Here is a 19,383-nt window from a genome sequence, read left to right as displayed (position 1 = left end):
ACAACACAACGATTTAAGCTCAAGTTATTCCTTTTGATTACATAGGGCAAATAAAACTGTTAGAGTTACCCACTAATCATGCACAACGTACATGAACCTATGCTAGCATGGCAAGTTCTAAATCTCAAGATCCACCATCGCTTCATAAGAGATTAACACCCTATCTTATATGTTCGCGACGCACATAAGACGAATACGCACAACCAATACTAGATATCATGCAATCATCACACACTAAAGTATTAAACAATTAACTAAAGAATTCCATAATAAATCCATTGCAACCCCATGATCACGATTAGCCCATAATAGAACTTATCGCCATCATGGGTTCATATGAAATCATGACAAACAAACACAAGAAAATAATAACTAAACTAATTATATTAAAACAGAGTACGTCACAAGAGTAAATAAGTCAAAGCAAGAAAAATAGCATCCAACGTTATAACGAAACAAGAATCACAAGAATATATGCTCCCTCTTCGTTGCGGTGTGCTAAATCGGTCTTCTTCCTTATCTCCTTCGCTTCTTGCGTAAAAATACAATCTAAAACATAATCCCCTTAATACTCTCTGTGAAAACGTCTCAAATCTACCTATATAATAGTCCCATAAAACTCAGATTACATAGAAGTTGGAAGCCAAACAGAAGTAGAAGTCTAAAATAATTCAGCAAAATTCCCGACCCTGCGCGGCCGCTCAGCATAGCTGCGCGCTGCGCGGGCGCGCAGGTTGCTGCGCGGCCGCTCAGCATAGCTGCGCGGGCGCGCAGGCCTCTACTGGAAAAAAATCCAAGTTTGCTCCGTTTCTTCGCCGTAATCTGCCCGTTCCTTTCCTCTCGCAATGGTGAACACATGCCAAGGCTTATTCTTGATGATTCCTCCCCCGAAATGTAACTAATACCCTGAAATGCATAAACACTAGAAAAACGCATCAAATACACAAAATACTTGATTTCAAGACACCAATTTAAGCCATTTTAAGACATTCTAAGTGGTATAAAATGCCACTTATCACACCCCCAAACTTAAATCGATGCTTGCCCTCAAGCGTCACAGACTCAAAAACAAATAAAAATATGCATGAATACAATCTATATGAAAATGCAGCGATCCCCCTTACTACAATTAATCAACCAAATTGCCACATCTCAACGAATGCAGTTAGACAACTCAAGATCAATAAACTCATGCAAACGGACATACAGCCAGAAACGTGGTGTGTGCAAATGCTTAACATATATGCTTCGGAACTAGACCAATTACTATGACTAGACTATCCTCAAGGCAATCCTACGATTATACAAAGAATAAAAATTTCAGGCACAAAGTGATATACAACACTACAAGAACTCTGGAGCTTACTACGGAATCGTGCTTTTTATTTACAACTCAAATGCTTATTTGACCGTGCGATGAGTGAGGTCCACAAAAGACTTGTATAATGATATCCATGTAACGAGCGTTAGGTTAGCGGATCCCAGACTCTAAAAGCCTTAGGTCGCTAGGCACAAAGTCCCCTAAGAACTTAATAACTCGAATACCAAAGAGCCCACTCTTGATCAATTATGCCAAATTTTTTTTTTTTTTTAATTTCTGAGCAAGTGCGTTCGCTCCATCTTGCTCAACCCTAGACTACTCGCAACATACGCGAGCCGGCTACTAGCCATTTGACGCCTAGCCACAACTAGCAACAACTTCCATATTTTTTTCTCCAAAATTTTTCTTTTTCATGTCTTTATCACTAAGAACCTATAATCGAATTCTAAGCATAATAAGTAGATTGACCTTGAAAACAACCAAATCATAACACAATCTAGCCCTTTCGCATTCTCTAAGACTTAGTGGACTTACAATTATTTCTAGCATGCATATCAACCTACACAACTTAATATCACTTTAATGCTATCACTACACTCACATCAATATCACAATTCAGTCGATAAATTATTACAAAAGGGATCATGGTAAATGCATGAGCTACATGACATTCATAAAAAAAACTATATGGCATAAATTATGCAACTATATGAACTAAACTATCATGAGTATGCAACTAAATGACACACACACAATATTCCTTAACTACCACCCCCAAACTAAAAATCTTCACTGTCCTCAGTGAAAGTAGTAGAAAGGAACACAGGGTATACCTACTCGGAGTCATCATCATCATCACCCTCAGTGAGTGGAGTATCAGGCGGCGGGTATGCAGAGTCCTCACCAAAAACTGGCCACTGGATATTAGCTCCAAGGCCTCGAAAAGCAGTCCCTAACGCAAGGGTGAGTTCCTGAACAAACCTGCTCTGTGTCTCATACATGGCATCCATCCGCCGTGAAAGCCTCCTATACTGGGCATCAACCATCCCAGCACCCTCCTGAGCTCTCGAAGAACCAGCCTCATCACGCCCTGGCCTAGCCATAGTAGCACCTCGTGCTGGACGCCTTCCTGGAAGACGATAACCCAGCCCATGCTCCTCAGGCTCACCACCGGTCCACTCCTGCATCCCATTCAGAGTGCCAGAATCAATCGAAGCGGCTGGCAACTGCAACTGCTCATGAGCCGGCCAGTTCACTCCCACTGCTCGGCATAGCTTCGTAACCGTAGATGCATAAGGGATGTTCATATGCTTTGCTCCCCTCAAAAACTTCAGAATTCCTTGGTAGATAAACTCACCAAGGTCCACATAGTACTCCTCATTCAGAATTCCCCACAACAGCTGTGCTCTCTCAACTGTGACCTCGTGTGCATGCGAAGAAGGCAAAATATTAGCACAAATAAATGCATTTCATGCATGGGCATACCTGTTCATGATGATCGCCGGAAAGTGACGATACTCATTATTGCCTGTACTGCGGGTCCAAACTGTGCCCGGTCGACAGAGAGTCGCACAAATCAAATCCAAGTCAAAATCCTCAGCAGTCTTTTCATTCCAGTTCTCCTCCTCGGGCTTCCTCTCTCGCTGTCCAATCACACGGCGAATCGCCGCAGGATGATAATCAACCGTCAGCCCACGGACCATAGAAAACCCATTCTTTTCAGCCTTCGCGTTCGCGTAGAACTCGCGAACAACGCTCATCGGTACTGCTTCGGGTGACTCACAAAAAGCTATCCACCCCTTCTCTACAATCATGGGCAACAACTCACCATCCCTCCCTGATGGTAAAAACCCCCTCTCCTTCAGAATCGGCTTCCCCAACAGCCTAGTGTACTCCTCCTCCGCAGCTCTGTCAGTTAACCGAGGCCTTGCTGCAGTACCCCTCGATGAATCAGCAGTAGGAACTGTGCTGCTGCTGTCAATAGTGCGTGCTCTCTTGGGTGCCATTGATTCGTGAACAAAAGTGTGTAAGAACTGATTTTTGATGTTTGTGAGAGGGTTTAAGTGTAGGAAGTTTTGTGGGAGATATGTAGGATAGGTGTATGTATATATAGGGTGTGGATTAGATTAGGGTTTGGGAATTAAGGGATAAAATGATGGGGTAGTGGGAACAATTCGTGGGTTTATGGGCTAAAACTGTTTTTGTGTTTTTGTTTGTTTTTTTTTTCTGAACTATAAAAAATTTTCTGGAACTCGACCCCTGCACGGCCGCTCAGCATAGCTGCGCGGGCGCGCAGAGGGTCTCTGGAAAAAAAATTTTCAGCCCCTGTTTTCTGATTTTTTTGTGTTTTTGGATAGGTTATTAACTTCTAAGGGTTCCTGTAACAACAATTCATGGGTTGCCTCCCACGCAGCTCTTCTTTTTAGTCATTAGCTTGACGTTCTGTACCTTTCTCAAGTAGTCAACAAAATGGCACTAACCACCTCTCGGTTTGCCATGTCCCCATAGTAGTGCTTCAACCGCTAACCGTTAACCTTGAATGCTTGGTCCGAATTATTCTCAAAAATTTCCACCGCTCCATGTGGAAACACAGTTTTGACAATAAAAGGTCCAGACCACCTTGATTTCAGCTTCCCGGGAAAAATTCGGAGCCGAGAGTTAAATAAAAGAACTTGTTGCCCTGGCACAAATAACTTAGGATGTAGCTTCCTATCGTGCCACCTCTTCACCTTTTCCTTATACATTTTGTTATTCTCGTACGCTTGAAGTCGAAATTCATCAAGTTCATTAAGCTGAAGCATTCTTTTCTTACCAGCTGCATCTAAATCCAGGTTCAATTGCTTCAATGCCCAGTAGGCCTTATGCTCAAGCTCCGCCGGTAGATGACATCCCTTACCGTACACCAACTGAAACGGTGACATCCCAAGTGGAGTTTTGTATGTTGTTCTGTAAGCCCAAACAGCTTCATCGAGCTTTAAAGACCAATCCTTCCTTGACGGACAAACAACCTTCTCTAGAATACGCTTTATCTCTCTGTTAGACACTTCCGCTTGACCATTTGTTTGCGGATGATAGGCAGTAGCTACTCGATGATTCACATTATAACGCTGCATCATAGAAGTGAACTTACGGTTGCAAAAATGCGATCCTTCATCACTTATGATTACCCGAGGTGTTCCAAACCTTGTGAAAATTTGCTTATGAAGAAAATTTAGCACTGCCTTTGCATCATTTGTCGGTAAAGCTTTAACTTCGACCCATTTTGAGACATAATCGACTGCCAGCAAGATGTACTGATTATTGCAAGACGCGATAAAAGGCCCCATGAAATCGATTCCCCACACATCAAAGACCTCGACTTCAAGCATCACATTTAATGGCATCTCATCCTTCCTTGACAAATTTCCCACTCTTTGGCAACGATCACACCTTAAAACAAACTGATGAGCATCCTTGAACAAAGTAGGCCAGAAAAAACCTGCTTGCAGAATACGAGCTGCCGTCTTCTCACCTCCATAGTGTCCACCATAAACCGTGGAATGGCAGTCTCGTAATATCCCCTCCGTCTCACAGAACGGGATACATCTCCTGATGATCTGGTCAGCTCCCTGTCTAAACAAATATGGTTCATCCCACATATACCACTTCACCTCATGCAGAAACTTCTTCTTTTGGGCGGATGTTAAATTAGGAGGCATTATGTTGTTGACGAGATAGTTTACAATATCTGCAAACCATGGTTCTTCCTCCTGAATTGCAAACAACTGCTCATCCGGAAAAGATTCATTGATTAACGTCCTATCTTGTGAAGTAGAAACGGGATTCTCCAACCTAGAGAGATGGTCAGCTACTTGATTCTCAGTACCTTTTCTATCTTTGATCTCTAACTCAAATTCCTGAAGTAAAAGCACCCAACGAATGAGTCTCGGCTTCGAATCCTTCTTGGAAACTAGATAGCGAATAGCTGCATGATCAGTGAATACTGTTACTTTCGTACCAAGTAGATACGATCGAAATTTCTCAAAACCAAAGACTATAGCCAAAAGCTCCTTCTCAGTAGTGGTGTAGTTCAATTGGGCACCATTTAAAGTCTTACTCGCATAGTAGACCACATGGAAGAGATTTTTCTTGCGCTGTCCCAGAACTGCACCTACCGCATAATCACTCGCATCACACATCATCTCAAACGGTTCTGTCCAATCTGGTGCTGTAATAACTGGTGCCGTGATCAAACTCTCCTTGAGAGTCTCGAATGCTGCCAAACATTCATCATCAAATTTGAAAGGCACATCTTTCTCAAGCAAATTGCACAACGGCTTAGATATCTTTGAAAAGTCCTTGATGAATCGCCGATAAAAACCCGCATGACCAAGAAAACTACGGATTCCTTTCACAGAATTAGGTGGGGGAAGATTTTCAATGACTCTTACCTTGGCCTTGTCCACCTCCAGACCCTTGCTAGAGACCTTATGCCCAAGGATAATGCCTTCACGCACCATAAAATGACATTTCTCCCAATTAAGCACCAAATTAGTTTCCACGCATCTTTTGAGTACGGCGCGCAGATTATTCAAACATTCATCATATGAGTGTCCAAAGACGGAGAAGTCATCCATGAACACTTCGACGTTATTTCCAATCATGTCAGAGAATATAGCCATCATACATCTCTGAAAGGTGGCCGGTGCACCACATAACCCAAACGAAACTCTGCGAAAAGCAAATGTGCCAAATGGACAAGTGAAGGTAGTCTTTTCCTGATCCTCTGGTGCAATACAAATCTGATTATACCCGGAATAACCATCCAGAAGACAAAAATACTCATGACCCGCCAATCTGTCAAGCATCTGATCAATAAATGGAAGAGGGAAGTGATCCTTCCTTGTGGCTTTGTTCAATTTTCTATAATCCATGCATACTCTCCATCCTGTAACTGTTCGAGTAGGGATGAGCTCATTCTTTTCATTTGCGACCACAGTGATACCTCTCTTCTTAGGTACACATTATACGGGGCTCACCCACGAGCTGTCAGAAATAGGATAAATGATGCATGCATCTAGCCATTTCAGAATTTCTTTCTTCACCACCTCCTTCATGATGGGATTCAGTCTTCGCTGCTGTTCCACAGTTGGCTTACTACCTTCCTCTAGCAGAATTTTATGCATACAATATGAAGACTTATCCCCTTGATGTCTGCTATGGTCCATCCTATAGCCGATTTGAATTCTCTCAAAATCCTTAAGAGCTTGTCTTCCTCACTACCTGAAAGGTCAGATGAAATAATAACAGGTAACGTAGATGAATCACCTAAAAAATCATACCTCAAGTGTTCAGGTAATGGCTTGAGCTCCAAGGTAGGTGCTTCCTCTATTGATGGTTTGAGCTTCCCATCAGCGTTCTTGAGGTCAGAAGTACCAAGAGATTCAAATGGTATGTCTAGCTTTCGCTTCCAGGGAGAAGCGTTCAGATATTGTAATTGCTCGTTGCTATCTTCATCATCGCTGTCAAAATCCCCCACTAAGGCCTTTTCCAATGCATCAGACATTAGCATGTGATCGAGTTTCGAAGTAACCGCAGAATCAATCACATCCACTTTTAAGCACTCCTCATCTTCTGTAGGGAATTTCATTGCCTTGAATATGTTGAAGGTCACATCCTGATCTTGGACCCGCATAGTAAGTTCACCTTTTTGCACATCTATCAAGGTACGGCCAGTAGCCAAGAAAGGCCTCCCCAAGATTATGGGAATCTTCTTATCTTCCTCAAAATCCAGAATAACAAAATCTGCTGGAAAGAAGAGCTTATCCACTTTGACGAGCACATCCTCAACTATGCCCCTTGGATAAGTAATGGAACGGTCAGCCAATTGTAGTGACATGTACGTGGGTTTTGGATCAGGCAGATCCAGTTTTTTAAAGATCGACAACGGCATCAGATTAATGCTTGCTCCCAAATCACAAAGGCACTTGTCAAACGTCAGATTGCCAATTGTGCAAGGAATGGTGAAGCTTCCTGGATCTTTCAGTTTTGGTGGTAACTTTTGTTGCAGAATAGCGCTGCATTCTTCCGTGAGAGCAACGGTTTCAAGGTCATCCAGTTTCACCTTTCTTGAAAGAATAGTCTTCATAAACTTCGCATAACTAGGCATTTGTTCCAGAGCCTCAGCGAAAGGTATATTGATGTGAAGTTTCTTGAACACCTCCAGAAACTTCCCGAACTATCTATCCAGCTTTTGTTGCTGCAATCTCTTAGGAAAAGGTGGTGGAGGATAGAGCTGTTTCTCCCCTGTATTAGCCTCAGGCAGAGTGTGTTCAACAGTAGTCTTCCTTGGTTCCGCCACTTTCTCCTTTTGCTTAGATTCTTCACCTCTAATTTCAGCTTCTACTTCTTTTGCCTTTTCAGCATCAGCTACTTTTCCAGACCTTAAGGTAATAGCCTTGACTTGCTCTTTAGCTTCCTTCCTGCCTGGTACTTCCGTGTCACTGGGAAGAGTGCCAGGTTGACGATTGAGCACTGCATTGGCTAATTGACCAATTTGATTTTCCAAGGTCTTGATAGAAACCGCCTGACTCTTGCACAACAACTTAAGTTCCTCAAAATCAGCACTAGTAGGTGCAGCTGCACTTCCCTGTTGAGGATATGATTGCCTTGTAGCATACTGCTGTGGTTGCTGGAATCCAGGTGGGTTAAACTGTTTACTCACTCCTTGCTGATATGGTGGCTGAATAGCATTCTGATTATTCCCCCAGCTGAAATTTGGATGATTTCTGTTGTTAGGATGATAGGTCGCTGGCACAGGCTGCTGTTGTCGCTGATAATTATTCACATACTGAACAGATTCGTTTACAAGAGAACACTGATCCGTAGCATGAGAACCTGCACAAAGCTCACAAACCATAGCTATTTGATTAACTACATACGTAGCCAGAGAATCAACCTTCATTGATAGCGCTTGGAGCTAGGCTGCAATAGCGGTGGCTGCATCAACTTCCAGAATACCTGCTACCTTGCCTGACGTCATCCTCTGAGTTGGGTTTTGATGCTCATTTGCAGCCATCGTCTCTATAAGATTATACGCCTCAGTATAGCTTTTAGCCCATAAGGCGCCTCCAGCTGCTGCATCGAGCATGGGCCGAGATTGGGCCCCCAAACCATTATAGAAACCAGTGATCACCATACAATCCGGCATTCCATGATGTGGACATTTTCTCAACATTTCCTTGTAGCGTTCCCAAGCCTCGCACATAGATTCTGTAGGTTGCTGCGCAAACTGAGTAAGAGCACTCCTCATAGCAGCAGTCTTTGCCATTGGATAAAACTTCACCAGAAACTTTTGCGCAAGATCTTGCCACGTAGTGATGGACCCAGCTGGTTCAGAATGTAACCAGTCTTTAGCCTTATCCCTCAGTGAGAATGGGAAAAGCCTCAACTTGATAGCCTCATCAGTCACGCCATTATACTTAAAAGTGCTGCAGATCTCGACAAAATTCCTTATATGCATGTTGGGGTCTTCAGTTGCCGCTCCTCCAAAAGAAACAGAATTCTGCACCATCTGAATAGTGCCCGGCTTGATTTCAAAGGTGTTAGCTTGAATAGCCGGATGAAGGATGCTTGACTGAATGTCATCAATTTTAGGCCGAGAAAAATCCATAAGAGCTGGATCAGCTTGAACAATACGATCTCCCATGTTTACTGGTTCTTTCTGCTCAGTTCCTGAATCCGAATCCTCAAAATCTAACTTCTCCGGAATATCAAGAACTTCATCTGTCTCCTCAGCTGTATCTAAAGTCCTCTTGCGAGCACGAGAACGAGTTTGCATAAACGCTTGCTAAAGTACCTGAAACACAACCGAAAAGAGTAAGTAACTACTACGTCCTAATCACTGAGTCCTAATGACCAATGATGGTAAGTACATAAACTAAACAAATACGCCGAGTCCCCGGCAGCGGCGCCAAAAACTTGTTAGGGCGAAAACACGCGCTAATATTCACGCAAGTATACGCGTTCGCAAGTAATATAGAATACTTTCTAGTTCGTTCCCTCAGAGACTCAGACTAAATTATTGTCTAATTAAACTCACTCACCAGTGTATGATTACTTCTCAATGTTAAGATAATAACACTTAAAATTGTTGATTAAATATTAACTATAATTAACTACTTAATTAACCACTTAACTAACACTTCAATTTATCAATAATAAAACACTCATGAGATCACAACTTCATTATTACTTCCTTCTATAGCCATTGTTATTACCTTTAGCATGTGACAGTGATGATATTAATCGAATAACACGAAACTGATAAAAGCCAACTTTCATTGTACTAATAGCATTCTACCAAGCATCCACAATTAAGATAGAAGTCGAATAGTCATCAATTATGTTGAGTTCCTATATGTCTACAGAAATTGACAACACAACGATTTAAGCTCAAGTTATTCCTTTTGATTACATAGGGCAAATAAAACTGTTAGAGTTGCCCACTAATCATGCACAACGTACATGAACCTATGCTAGCATGGCAAGTTCTAAATCTCAAGATCCACCGTCGCTTCACAAGAGATTAACACCCTATCTTATATGTTCGCGACGCACATAAGACGAATACGCACAACCAATACTAGATATCATGCAATCATCACACACTAAAGTATTAAACAATTAACTAAAGAATTCCATAATAAATCCATTGCAACCCCATGATCACGATTAGCCCATAATAGAACTTATCGCCATCATGGGTTCATATGAAATCATGACAAACAAACACAAGAAAATAATAACTAAACTAATTATATTAAAACAGAGTACGTCACAAGAGTAAATAAGTCAAAGCAAGAAAACTAGCATCCAACGTTACAACGAAACAAGAATCACAAGAATATATGCTCCCTCTTCGTTGCGGTGTGCTAAATCGGTCTTCTTCCTTATCTCCTTCGCTTCTTGCGTAAAAATACAATCTAAAACATAATCCCCTTAATACTCTCTGTGAAAACGTCTCAAATCTACCTATATAATAGTCCCATAAAACTCAGATTACATAGAAGTTGGAAGCCAAACAGAAGTAGAAGTCTAAAATAATTCAGCAAAATTCCCGACCCTGCGCGGCCGCTCAGCATAGCTGCGCGGGCGCGCAGGTTGCTGCGCGGCCGCTCAACATAGCTGCGCGGGCGCGCAGGCCTCTACTGGAAAAAAATCCAAGTTTGCTCCGTTTCTTCGCCGTAATCTGCCCGTTCCTTTCCTCTCGCAATGGTGAACACATGCCAAGGCTTATTCTTGATGATTACTCCCCCGAAATGCAACTAATACCCTGAAATGCATAAACACTAGAAAAACGCATCAAATACACAAAATACTTGATTTCAAGACACCAATTTAAGCCACTTTAAGACGTTCTAAGTGGTATAAAATGCCACTTATCAGCGCGCCCTAAGGCTCACCATAGTAAAGAATTCAGCCAAGGAATTCCTCACCCCTTCTTCAGTAATTGGGCGCGCCTCCTCACTATGTTTGAGGGCGCGCCTCCCATGCATGGACAATTGCAATTGTCCATCAACCATCGTCAACATAGGGCGCGTCCTGATTACACATAGGGCGCGCCCTCTTTCCTTTTATGGAAAGATAATCTTATCCGTTCCTCAATTTTAGGCGTTTCTTCTTCAATTTTGTCTATTTTATCAATCTCAATCTGAATATGGTTTATACCAATTTTTGGGCATAACAAAGTTGTTTGTGTTGATACTCTTTTTATACATTTTATATATTTGTGCTGTGTAAGTTATAGATGATATTGCGTAGAATTATGAATGTTGATACGATTCCTTCCAAAGATGTTCTACTTTAATTGTTTTGAAATTATAAAATGAAATTAAGCAGTAAAAATCTGGTGTTAGTTAAAATTGACCGCATTCAGTCGAATTAGGTATAATGCTTCATCTATATTCAGTTGAATTTAGTAAAGTTATTTTGACAAGATTCGGTTTAATTTAGTATTTAGGTGGAATTTTTAAATTTTTTGAAAATTTTGGTGAGATTTTGATTTTTTTTTGAATAGTTTTGGAGGGATTTTTGAATTTTCATAGATATAAATACAACCGAAAAAATCAATCGAATTTAATATAAATACAACCGACCTACTAAATATCACTTCTATACGACCGGTTCACCGGTCGCATTTAGCCGTTTTTCTTGTTTGTAGTGTTTCTATTGAATTAGTATGCATGGATTTCTAGGTATGTTTCTTCTGTGATTCCTGCTGGAAGTGAAGAACTTAGAGACCTCTATTGAAGTTTAGGGTGATGAAATTGAAACTGTATTTAAATTTAAAAATTATTTGGGCATTGATGACCCAGATGCCGCATCCATGCTTATGGAGGCCTCTTTTGAAGTTTAGGGTAAGGGCTTGCATTTTTGTATTTATGGCTAGATGTCATGACGGAGAAACGCTTATTAGCCTGGGAGAGAAGCAATAGGGCTATAAACTTTGTGATGAGGTAATGTGCCCGTTTGGGAAATCTTAAAATAAGTAACTTATGACTTAAATCGAATAAGTAATTGATAAGTGATAAGTTAATAAATGCTTATAAGTTATATAAGTGTTTGGATAATTTAACTTACAAGTCAGATTTTTTTTTATTAAAATGAACTAAAATAAATAATTTTTAAATATAATTATCTTAATTTATATAATTTAAGTTTGATTAACATTTTAAAAGTATATTTTAAAACTAAAATTGATAAAAAAATTAAAAATAAAAAATAAGTTGAGAAAAAGTACGTTGTTACTAACATTCAACTTATCAGCTTATAAGCTTATATGTTGAAAATTCAACTTATAATTTGGGTCGACAAACACTCGTCAATAAGTTGTTACGGCCTTATAAGCCAATAAGTTGGCTTATCGGAATTGCCAAGCCCACCGGGTGAGTTAAAGTTTTTTGACTATCCTTTTAATTTTACTTCTTTTTTTCATTTTTTTTGTTTTTCTAATTGTAGCTGGCTGCAGTGAATCAACTGAGAAACATATTGGTTTTGGTAAAAGAGACGCATAATCTATCACAGTGGACGTTCATTTTTCTTACTTAATATCTTTTTGAAACTTTCTCGTGATTATGCCTTGCTTCAATATTTTTAGAAATATACAAATTATGCTATGGAGATATATGCGGCAGTTTTTTTAAAAATGTAACTCTCTCCCCTGAGCACTTCAAATGTCATCATCTATCAATGTAACCACTGAAATATCGAATACACAGTAATAACCTGGGATTTTAAATACTAGGCACCCTAGTTTCAAATTGCCGCGTTAGACTAGTTGTGGTTTCATCATTTTTTGTGTATGGTTCATAACCCCGTTTCTCCCTAACTAGCTTTACAGCCCGTGCAAGGCTTCACCTTTTGCGGTAGACACTAGCTATTCTCACCTTTTGCGCCATGCGTAGCCTTCAGCCGGCTCTTTTTCTATATGTACAGTGTCATTATAGTATAGAGAATGATTCTGCTGTTCAGAATTAGGTTTCATTTATTTCCACAATGTGTTAAAATATGACATACTATAGACAGAGAATCACCATAAGAAGGATTTGCCAAGGGAGGGTAGGCAAGCAACTTGCACTGTTTTACCGACCCTTAAATTTTCTAGTTACATAAAATCAAAAGATGTTTATTTTTAATATATACTCATATTGTACTCATCGATAGAACCCAATTTAAAAGTCGATAGAACCAAATTTAAAAGCCATAGATGGTATTATAAATTGCCCAAGCTGCCTCCATCTTCACATCAGGTTCATCATTTTCAAGCAGTTTGCGGAGACGCTCTATTAAGCCAGCTTCATCCTATTAATACCGGTAACAAGATTAGATGGCTACAAATTATCAAATACAATTTATTTCATGGACTAACATAATTTAGTGAATTCAATGATATATATTAAAACCAACTTTTATCTGTATCTCGCTTCGAGCAGCTACGTTTGAGATTATCTGGCAAGCTTCCTTGCGAAACTTCTTAATTTCAGAACACAACACGCTCTTCCCAAGGCATTTCAGAAGCTGACAATCTTTGGTCATATACTGGAAGAATATATGTAAGTTATTTAGACAATGCAGACTACTCAATAAAATCACGAGGAACGCTGCCAGAGATCAACAGTACACACCCATGCTAAAAAGAAGTTAATTAAACCATATTCTTATACAATCTGCATATTTGAATAATATGCGTAGTTTATAAAACTTAAGTATACACAATAGGAAAATATTAGACAGGGCAAGTAAAAGAAGCCAGTATCCTTTCCCAAAAAAATTGCAAGATAAACAGCCCCGGCGAACAGCTCAGCAAGCTTCTACTTGTTCTTTTAAAGGATTGGGGTCAAGAAAAATAAGACATTAAATAAAATGGTTTGTCGCTCAATCATACCTGAATCTGAATAAGAGATCCCCATCTGACAATATTTCCAGCAACTCCAAGTGCAGAACCCACAACCGACATCTCATCATGACTTGCACAATTGTAAACATAATGACTATTAAATTAAAAAATAAATTACGAAAGATATATGCACAAATGAAAAAAAGACCAAAATGACTTACAAGAGTAGCTCAACAAGATTTTTACACACTTCTTTTGTAACTTCCACATGTCTCTCATAAGAAAGATATGAAAGTGCGTAGCAGGCTCGTTTTATATGCAAGGTAGAAGAATTATACATCTCTTTTTGAAGGAGGTTTTGCAAAATTATAATAGCACTTTTCTCCTGCCAAAGATAGAGTTGTTTCAAATTCAAATGAGAATTTTATAAAATACCTCCACAGGGAAAAGAGAAATAGAAAGAGACTGGCAAATAACCTGATCAGCAGAAAAAATGTTTGCGCGACAAACAGCTACCAAAAGCATGGATATGTTGTGTATAACATGATTTCCTTCATATTCTTTAAAAATTTTAACAATTTCCCAAGCACTTCCCAACGCAAAGTTATCAACGATAACCTTTACACAATTGGAGGATGCACAAGCTAAATGGGTCAATGTAATCACAGCCTACACATTTACATAGTATCTCGATCTAGTTACATCTGTATTCAATTAAAACCAATATAGGGAAACTGACCAGCTAATATAAATAAAAAATATATATAAGATTACCGCGTCAGCTAATTGATTGAAGGGAATAGTCATAAGTTTCACTAGGACTGGAACTGCCTGCTCGTTTATTACTTCTCTGCATTTATCATAGCTTACGGTCGAAAGGATACGAACAGCCTGATACTGTGATAAATATGCAAAAGTTTTAAAGAGACGTGACCTTAAATAAATAATCTAAAAAGCATTCAGAAAGTTCACAATGCATCAACTCAACAAACCTGCATGCCTCTGTACTCGATATTTTCGAGTATTTGAACAAGGCGCTCAACAACATCACTTTGTACACAATCAGCTAACCTTAGGTCTGTACATATAAATTTCATCAGTATCCAACTTTTTATCGTCCAATTCAAAGATAAAGAAACAAGAAAGTAAACATTTATTACCTCTGTAAATCAAATTTTTTAACTGCTCGGTGGCCTCATCCAGCTTCTCAATGTCCCCACACAAGTTTTCAGACACCACGAACTTGCTGGACTCCATGAACTTTCTAACACAATCATCAAATTCCAATGTCTGGAATCCAGCATAAATAAATATGTAAGACGTCATCAAAACATATTCTTTCACTTAACACCAAAAACTATAAAACTGAAGGATATTTCCATTTGTTAATCGATAATCTATGTAAGATAAAAAAAATCTATGAGTAAGAACCAATAGGCCCAGACTATTAAAACTGAAAGACATTTGAAAAAGGAAACAAAAACTACAGTTGCATACAAAAAACAAAATATAGAGGCCAACTTTTGACAGACATAGCTAATAACACATATTTTGTATACATATATACAGACCTTTTTCTTGCTGACAACCATCTTTTTCATCACCTCACCAGAAAGAAAAAGAGTAGGAGAACGATGCAGATCCGTGACATCCCATGATTTAATGAATGTTTCTTTTTTGTGACTTCTCAATCTTCCACTGTCATGAACGTCAGGAAAGAATCTTAAAAAAGGAAGTCTATGCATTATCAACCAATATACACAATTCAAGATCATTTAGAAAAAAAAAGGATTAGTTCATATTTGTTTTACATGTGAAAAAAGAAAGAGAAGTAAACATGAGATTTGGCCAAACTCAGAAGTATAAAACTAAATTTCGAGATCCACTCAAAATTAATTTGGAAATTAAGAAACTGTACTGATAAGAATTAAATAATAGGTAGCATATGCAAGATATGAAACAAATATACTTTTATGAATAGTCGAAGATCTAAACTATAATAAATTGTTAAGCATTCGTAATTTTGTATGCTAAAAAACAGAAATTGGAATGGGGACTACAAATTTATATATCATAAACATATTACTTATTACTATATTAGAGAGCACTCCTGCCACTACAATTATGAATATATATATCAATTGATTCAGATTTACCAGCATACCTCTTTAAACATTTTGCAACAACTCTGTCACCATATTCTTGTTCGGTGTAAAACTCCAGAGACTTTCTTGTCTCAACTTTGTTCAAGGATGTCTGACATGTCAAATCCATCGGACTCTTCATCTTTTTGTTGTGCATTATCTAAAATCACAAAAAAAAATATTAAACATCATCACGGAACATAAAAGTAACCAATACTTTACGAATATGCAACCAAAACCATCAATTGCCGCATCTTTTACACCACTTCTAAATAAAAAAGTATAGCTTAAACATACATATTTATAAATTGATATTATTTTATTTTTCCAACTAATTTACGCAGAAGAATCGTGGATCCGCCAAAAGAGCAACTACTAATATGGAAAGTAAAATAAAACAGAAGCATTTGTGAGTACACGGGATCAAAAACCTCGATGAGATTAAGGAGGGTCACCTGATCAGCTTGTTCGGCAACATCAGCATCAAAAGCCTTTGACAAAATCTTGTTCATGACCTTAGGAAGATGGAAATTGACGTTCTCTTCTACGTTCTCGATATCGTCATTGATTAAGTTCATTATCAAGCTATATTCATGGGCGCTCTGCAGACATAGGCATGTTTGGTTGAATAATCTAAAAGATAGTTTTCCCAAGTGACAAGTACAAGAGAACCAATAAACAGATTTTTCGGTAAAACCTTTTAAACCAAGAAAGCTGAGAACCAATCAGAAATTGAAAAGTGCTAGAATTAAGAACACTTTCTGTAGGATTGTACAACTTTACAAATGACCGAAAGTGAAACTCTTAATACACGATCCATCTTTTAGTTCATAACCCCGATAAAATTTACAAATATATTTTATTCATATATAGGAACGTCTCAAATGCTTAATGAAAAACTGTAATTTGGCTACTCCAACGTGAAGGATATGTATTTTGGTCAAACTTTCTAATACTTATTAACAATTTATTTCTAATAGTAGAGAAATTTATTTTAAGAGTATATCTTGTAATTCAATCTACTAACCTTAAGCGTGGCAGCTCCATCATGTTGACGAGATTGAACATCTACATTAATACCCATTATCTCTATCCTTGCTGTAAGAGGATTAATTTTAAAATTTAAAAAGAAATAAACTTCTAACAATAAAAGTTAAATTCAAAAACCAAAAACCATAGATGCATGTGTAGTTGACATTAAAATAACAAATACAATCAGTTCAAAGGTAAAAAGCTATGTCACATAACTAATTTATCAGGCAAATACACAATCAATTAAGGCTGAGAAACAGTTCACAGGTTTTTTTATAGATAAACACAGTTCACAGTTTGTTAATATGTAAAGACAAGATTCAAAGTACATAAAGTCAATAAAGGAAAATGCTTGGTGCATAAAATTGTATACAAAATTTTGTACAAAATGACATGTGTTAGATTTTAATTGAAATGCGCCCTCATTATTCACATGAATACATCAACGGTCTCAATTAAAACATCTCACATCAATTGCCAAGTCATTTTGTGCAAATTTTCGTTCACATTTTTATATACCTAACACTACTCAAAAAGGAAAATGCTTGGATTGCGAAAAGCCTGGCAAATTATTATTAAAGCCTATGCCAAAACATAAAAAGATCGAGAACATATAGCCAATGATCATTATAAACTGAAGTCCATTACAAACAAACTGCGGATCTACATATGCCACACAGAATAAATTAATAAGCAGCAGCTGATCAATTGACAAGCAGCAAATCGTAGATCATAATCCAAACATTCATACAAATATAGACACAACTCTAGGTCAAGAAAAAGCAAAACCCAATTCAATGTAAACTGAAAAACGAATTGTAGATTTCAAACAAAGATATTGATTTTATACACACTCAAATACACGCACAGATAGTTTACTTGCAACACTTACAAACATATGATCACCACCATTAAATATACATCTCTGCATATATGCAAAAATCTGAAAAACATGTATATCACCTATACATACAATCGCAAAATATAGATATGTATAATCGAATGATTACCTTGAAACGAGAAGGAGGATTCGATAGAGAGAGAAGAGAGAGGGAGAGAGTGTAATAATATCAAAACCCTCGTAGGTGCGTTTGGCTCTCGTGTTTATATATATAATAAATTGTTTTCAGTTTGGATATATAAATTTATTCAATTATAATATTGAACTTAATCTTAGGGGGTGTATAAGATTTTATTGTATTATATAAAGTCCATGAATTTTATTGAATTTTAATGGATTATATCATATCTTGATTTTACGCGGATTCTGTCGTAAAGTTGATAAAGAGTCTTTAGATTTAAACACAATCCTCCAAAATCTCGTAAATTATGGTGGGATTTCAAAAACCGTAAAATACATTGAATAATGTCACAAAATCTATCTTTTTATGAAGTCCGAAAAAATGCTAACATGTGAATAGGATCAGATTTTAATGGATTTTAAATAATCCGAGTTGAATACCTTCAGATTTTTACTCATAATTTAAAATCCCGATTGAATACCACCAGATTTTATAGCATAATTTAAAATCATAGTTGAATACTATAAAATTTTGATACATTTTTTAAAATCCCAGTTAAATATACCTGCTTTTCACTAATGAAAAAAAATCCCTTAAAATCCTAGTTCAAATTTGACTTAAACTCTTGGGTATAAATTATCAAAAACCAGTTAGAGGTGACGGTAGTCCGATTTTATAAAATTCTAACTTGAATATAAATATTTTTAAAAATTCAAAAAAAATTCAAATTAAATTTGATTTTTCTAATAATTATTATTTTTATTGAATGAATGTAAAAAAATTATTTTATTTTTATGGTTAAATTCTTGATTAGGAAATAGAGCAGACTTTCATAACAACAATACCACACCAAGGATCGGAAAAGATAAAAAGAGTATTACATGCAAAAAAGAAACATCACGTTAATGACCATAATAATTTTTTTCTTATTATTGGGAATTATGTTGTATACTGTGTTAATTAATTATTTACTATATATGCTCTTTCCATGTCTGATCCAGTGAACATTAAGTTGGGGGCCACATACGGGACAAGCCAATTTTTTGACGAGAGTAATATTTTATGTAAGAAACCACTAGCCTAAAATAAAATCTTTTTCAGTTTGGTTTTTAAATTAGCTCCATCCACTGTATAGATATATATACAAGGAGGAGGAGCTCAGATTTCTTGCACAGTTTATGCCTGCGTAGCTAAAGTTATCATAAAGTTCGTGTATTCTCAACATGAAACGAGGTTCTTCAAACAAAAAATCTGATGCTGGTCTGACTGCTGAGGCTAATCAACATGGAAAAAAGATTTCAAGCCAGAAGAAATCTGATGATGATAAAATCAAAAGCCAGAGGAGACCTAATGTTGAAAAAATTATAAGGAAGTTGTCTAAGCCAGAATATATTCGTAAAACAAAAGCTAAAGTAAGTGATGCAGTCATCTCTATAACTTCTTGTAGTACCATTATTTGGTACTCAATCCCGTTTTTTGTTATTTTGT

At 37.6% G+C, this 19,383-nt stretch overlaps 1 protein-coding gene and 1 non-coding gene across 2 annotated transcripts; one reads left to right on the top strand and one right to left on the bottom strand.

The window, feature by feature from the left end:
- The first annotated feature begins 8,508 nt into the window (after positions 1 to 8,508).
- LOC141681479 (small nucleolar RNA R71) lies at positions 8,509 to 8,615 on the top strand. The gene has a single exon (XR_012558910.1). It is a non-coding gene; the product is annotated as a small nucleolar RNA R71 (small nucleolar RNA).
- A 4,210-nt stretch (positions 8,616 to 12,825) lies between these two features.
- LOC141678696 (importin subunit alpha-1a-like) lies at positions 12,826 to 17,967 on the bottom strand. The gene is made up of 13 exons (XM_074485056.1): positions 17,884 to 17,967; positions 16,869 to 16,939; positions 16,297 to 16,443; positions 15,862 to 16,001; positions 15,269 to 15,395; positions 14,858 to 14,987; positions 14,690 to 14,775; positions 14,472 to 14,594; positions 14,175 to 14,366; positions 13,919 to 14,082; positions 13,746 to 13,827; positions 13,268 to 13,399; positions 12,826 to 13,162 (listed from the first exon to the last, which is right to left on the bottom strand). Exons 2-13 carry the CDS (start codon positions 16,923 to 16,925, stop codon positions 13,055 to 13,057), a joined length of 1,488 nt encoding a protein of 495 aa, XP_074341157.1. The 5' UTR covers positions 16,926 to 16,939; positions 17,884 to 17,967; the 3' UTR covers positions 12,826 to 13,054.
- Positions 17,968 to 19,383: the final 1,416 nt, after the last annotated feature.

Source organism: Apium graveolens, chromosome 8 (assembly GCF_009905375.1).
Source record: "Apium graveolens cultivar Ventura chromosome 8, ASM990537v1, whole genome shotgun sequence".
Classification (NCBI taxonomy): Eukaryota; Viridiplantae; Streptophyta; class Magnoliopsida; order Apiales; family Apiaceae; genus Apium; species Apium graveolens.
The sequence above is the reverse complement of the archived record's forward strand: the minus strand, read 5'-3'. Positions and strand labels throughout refer to the sequence as shown.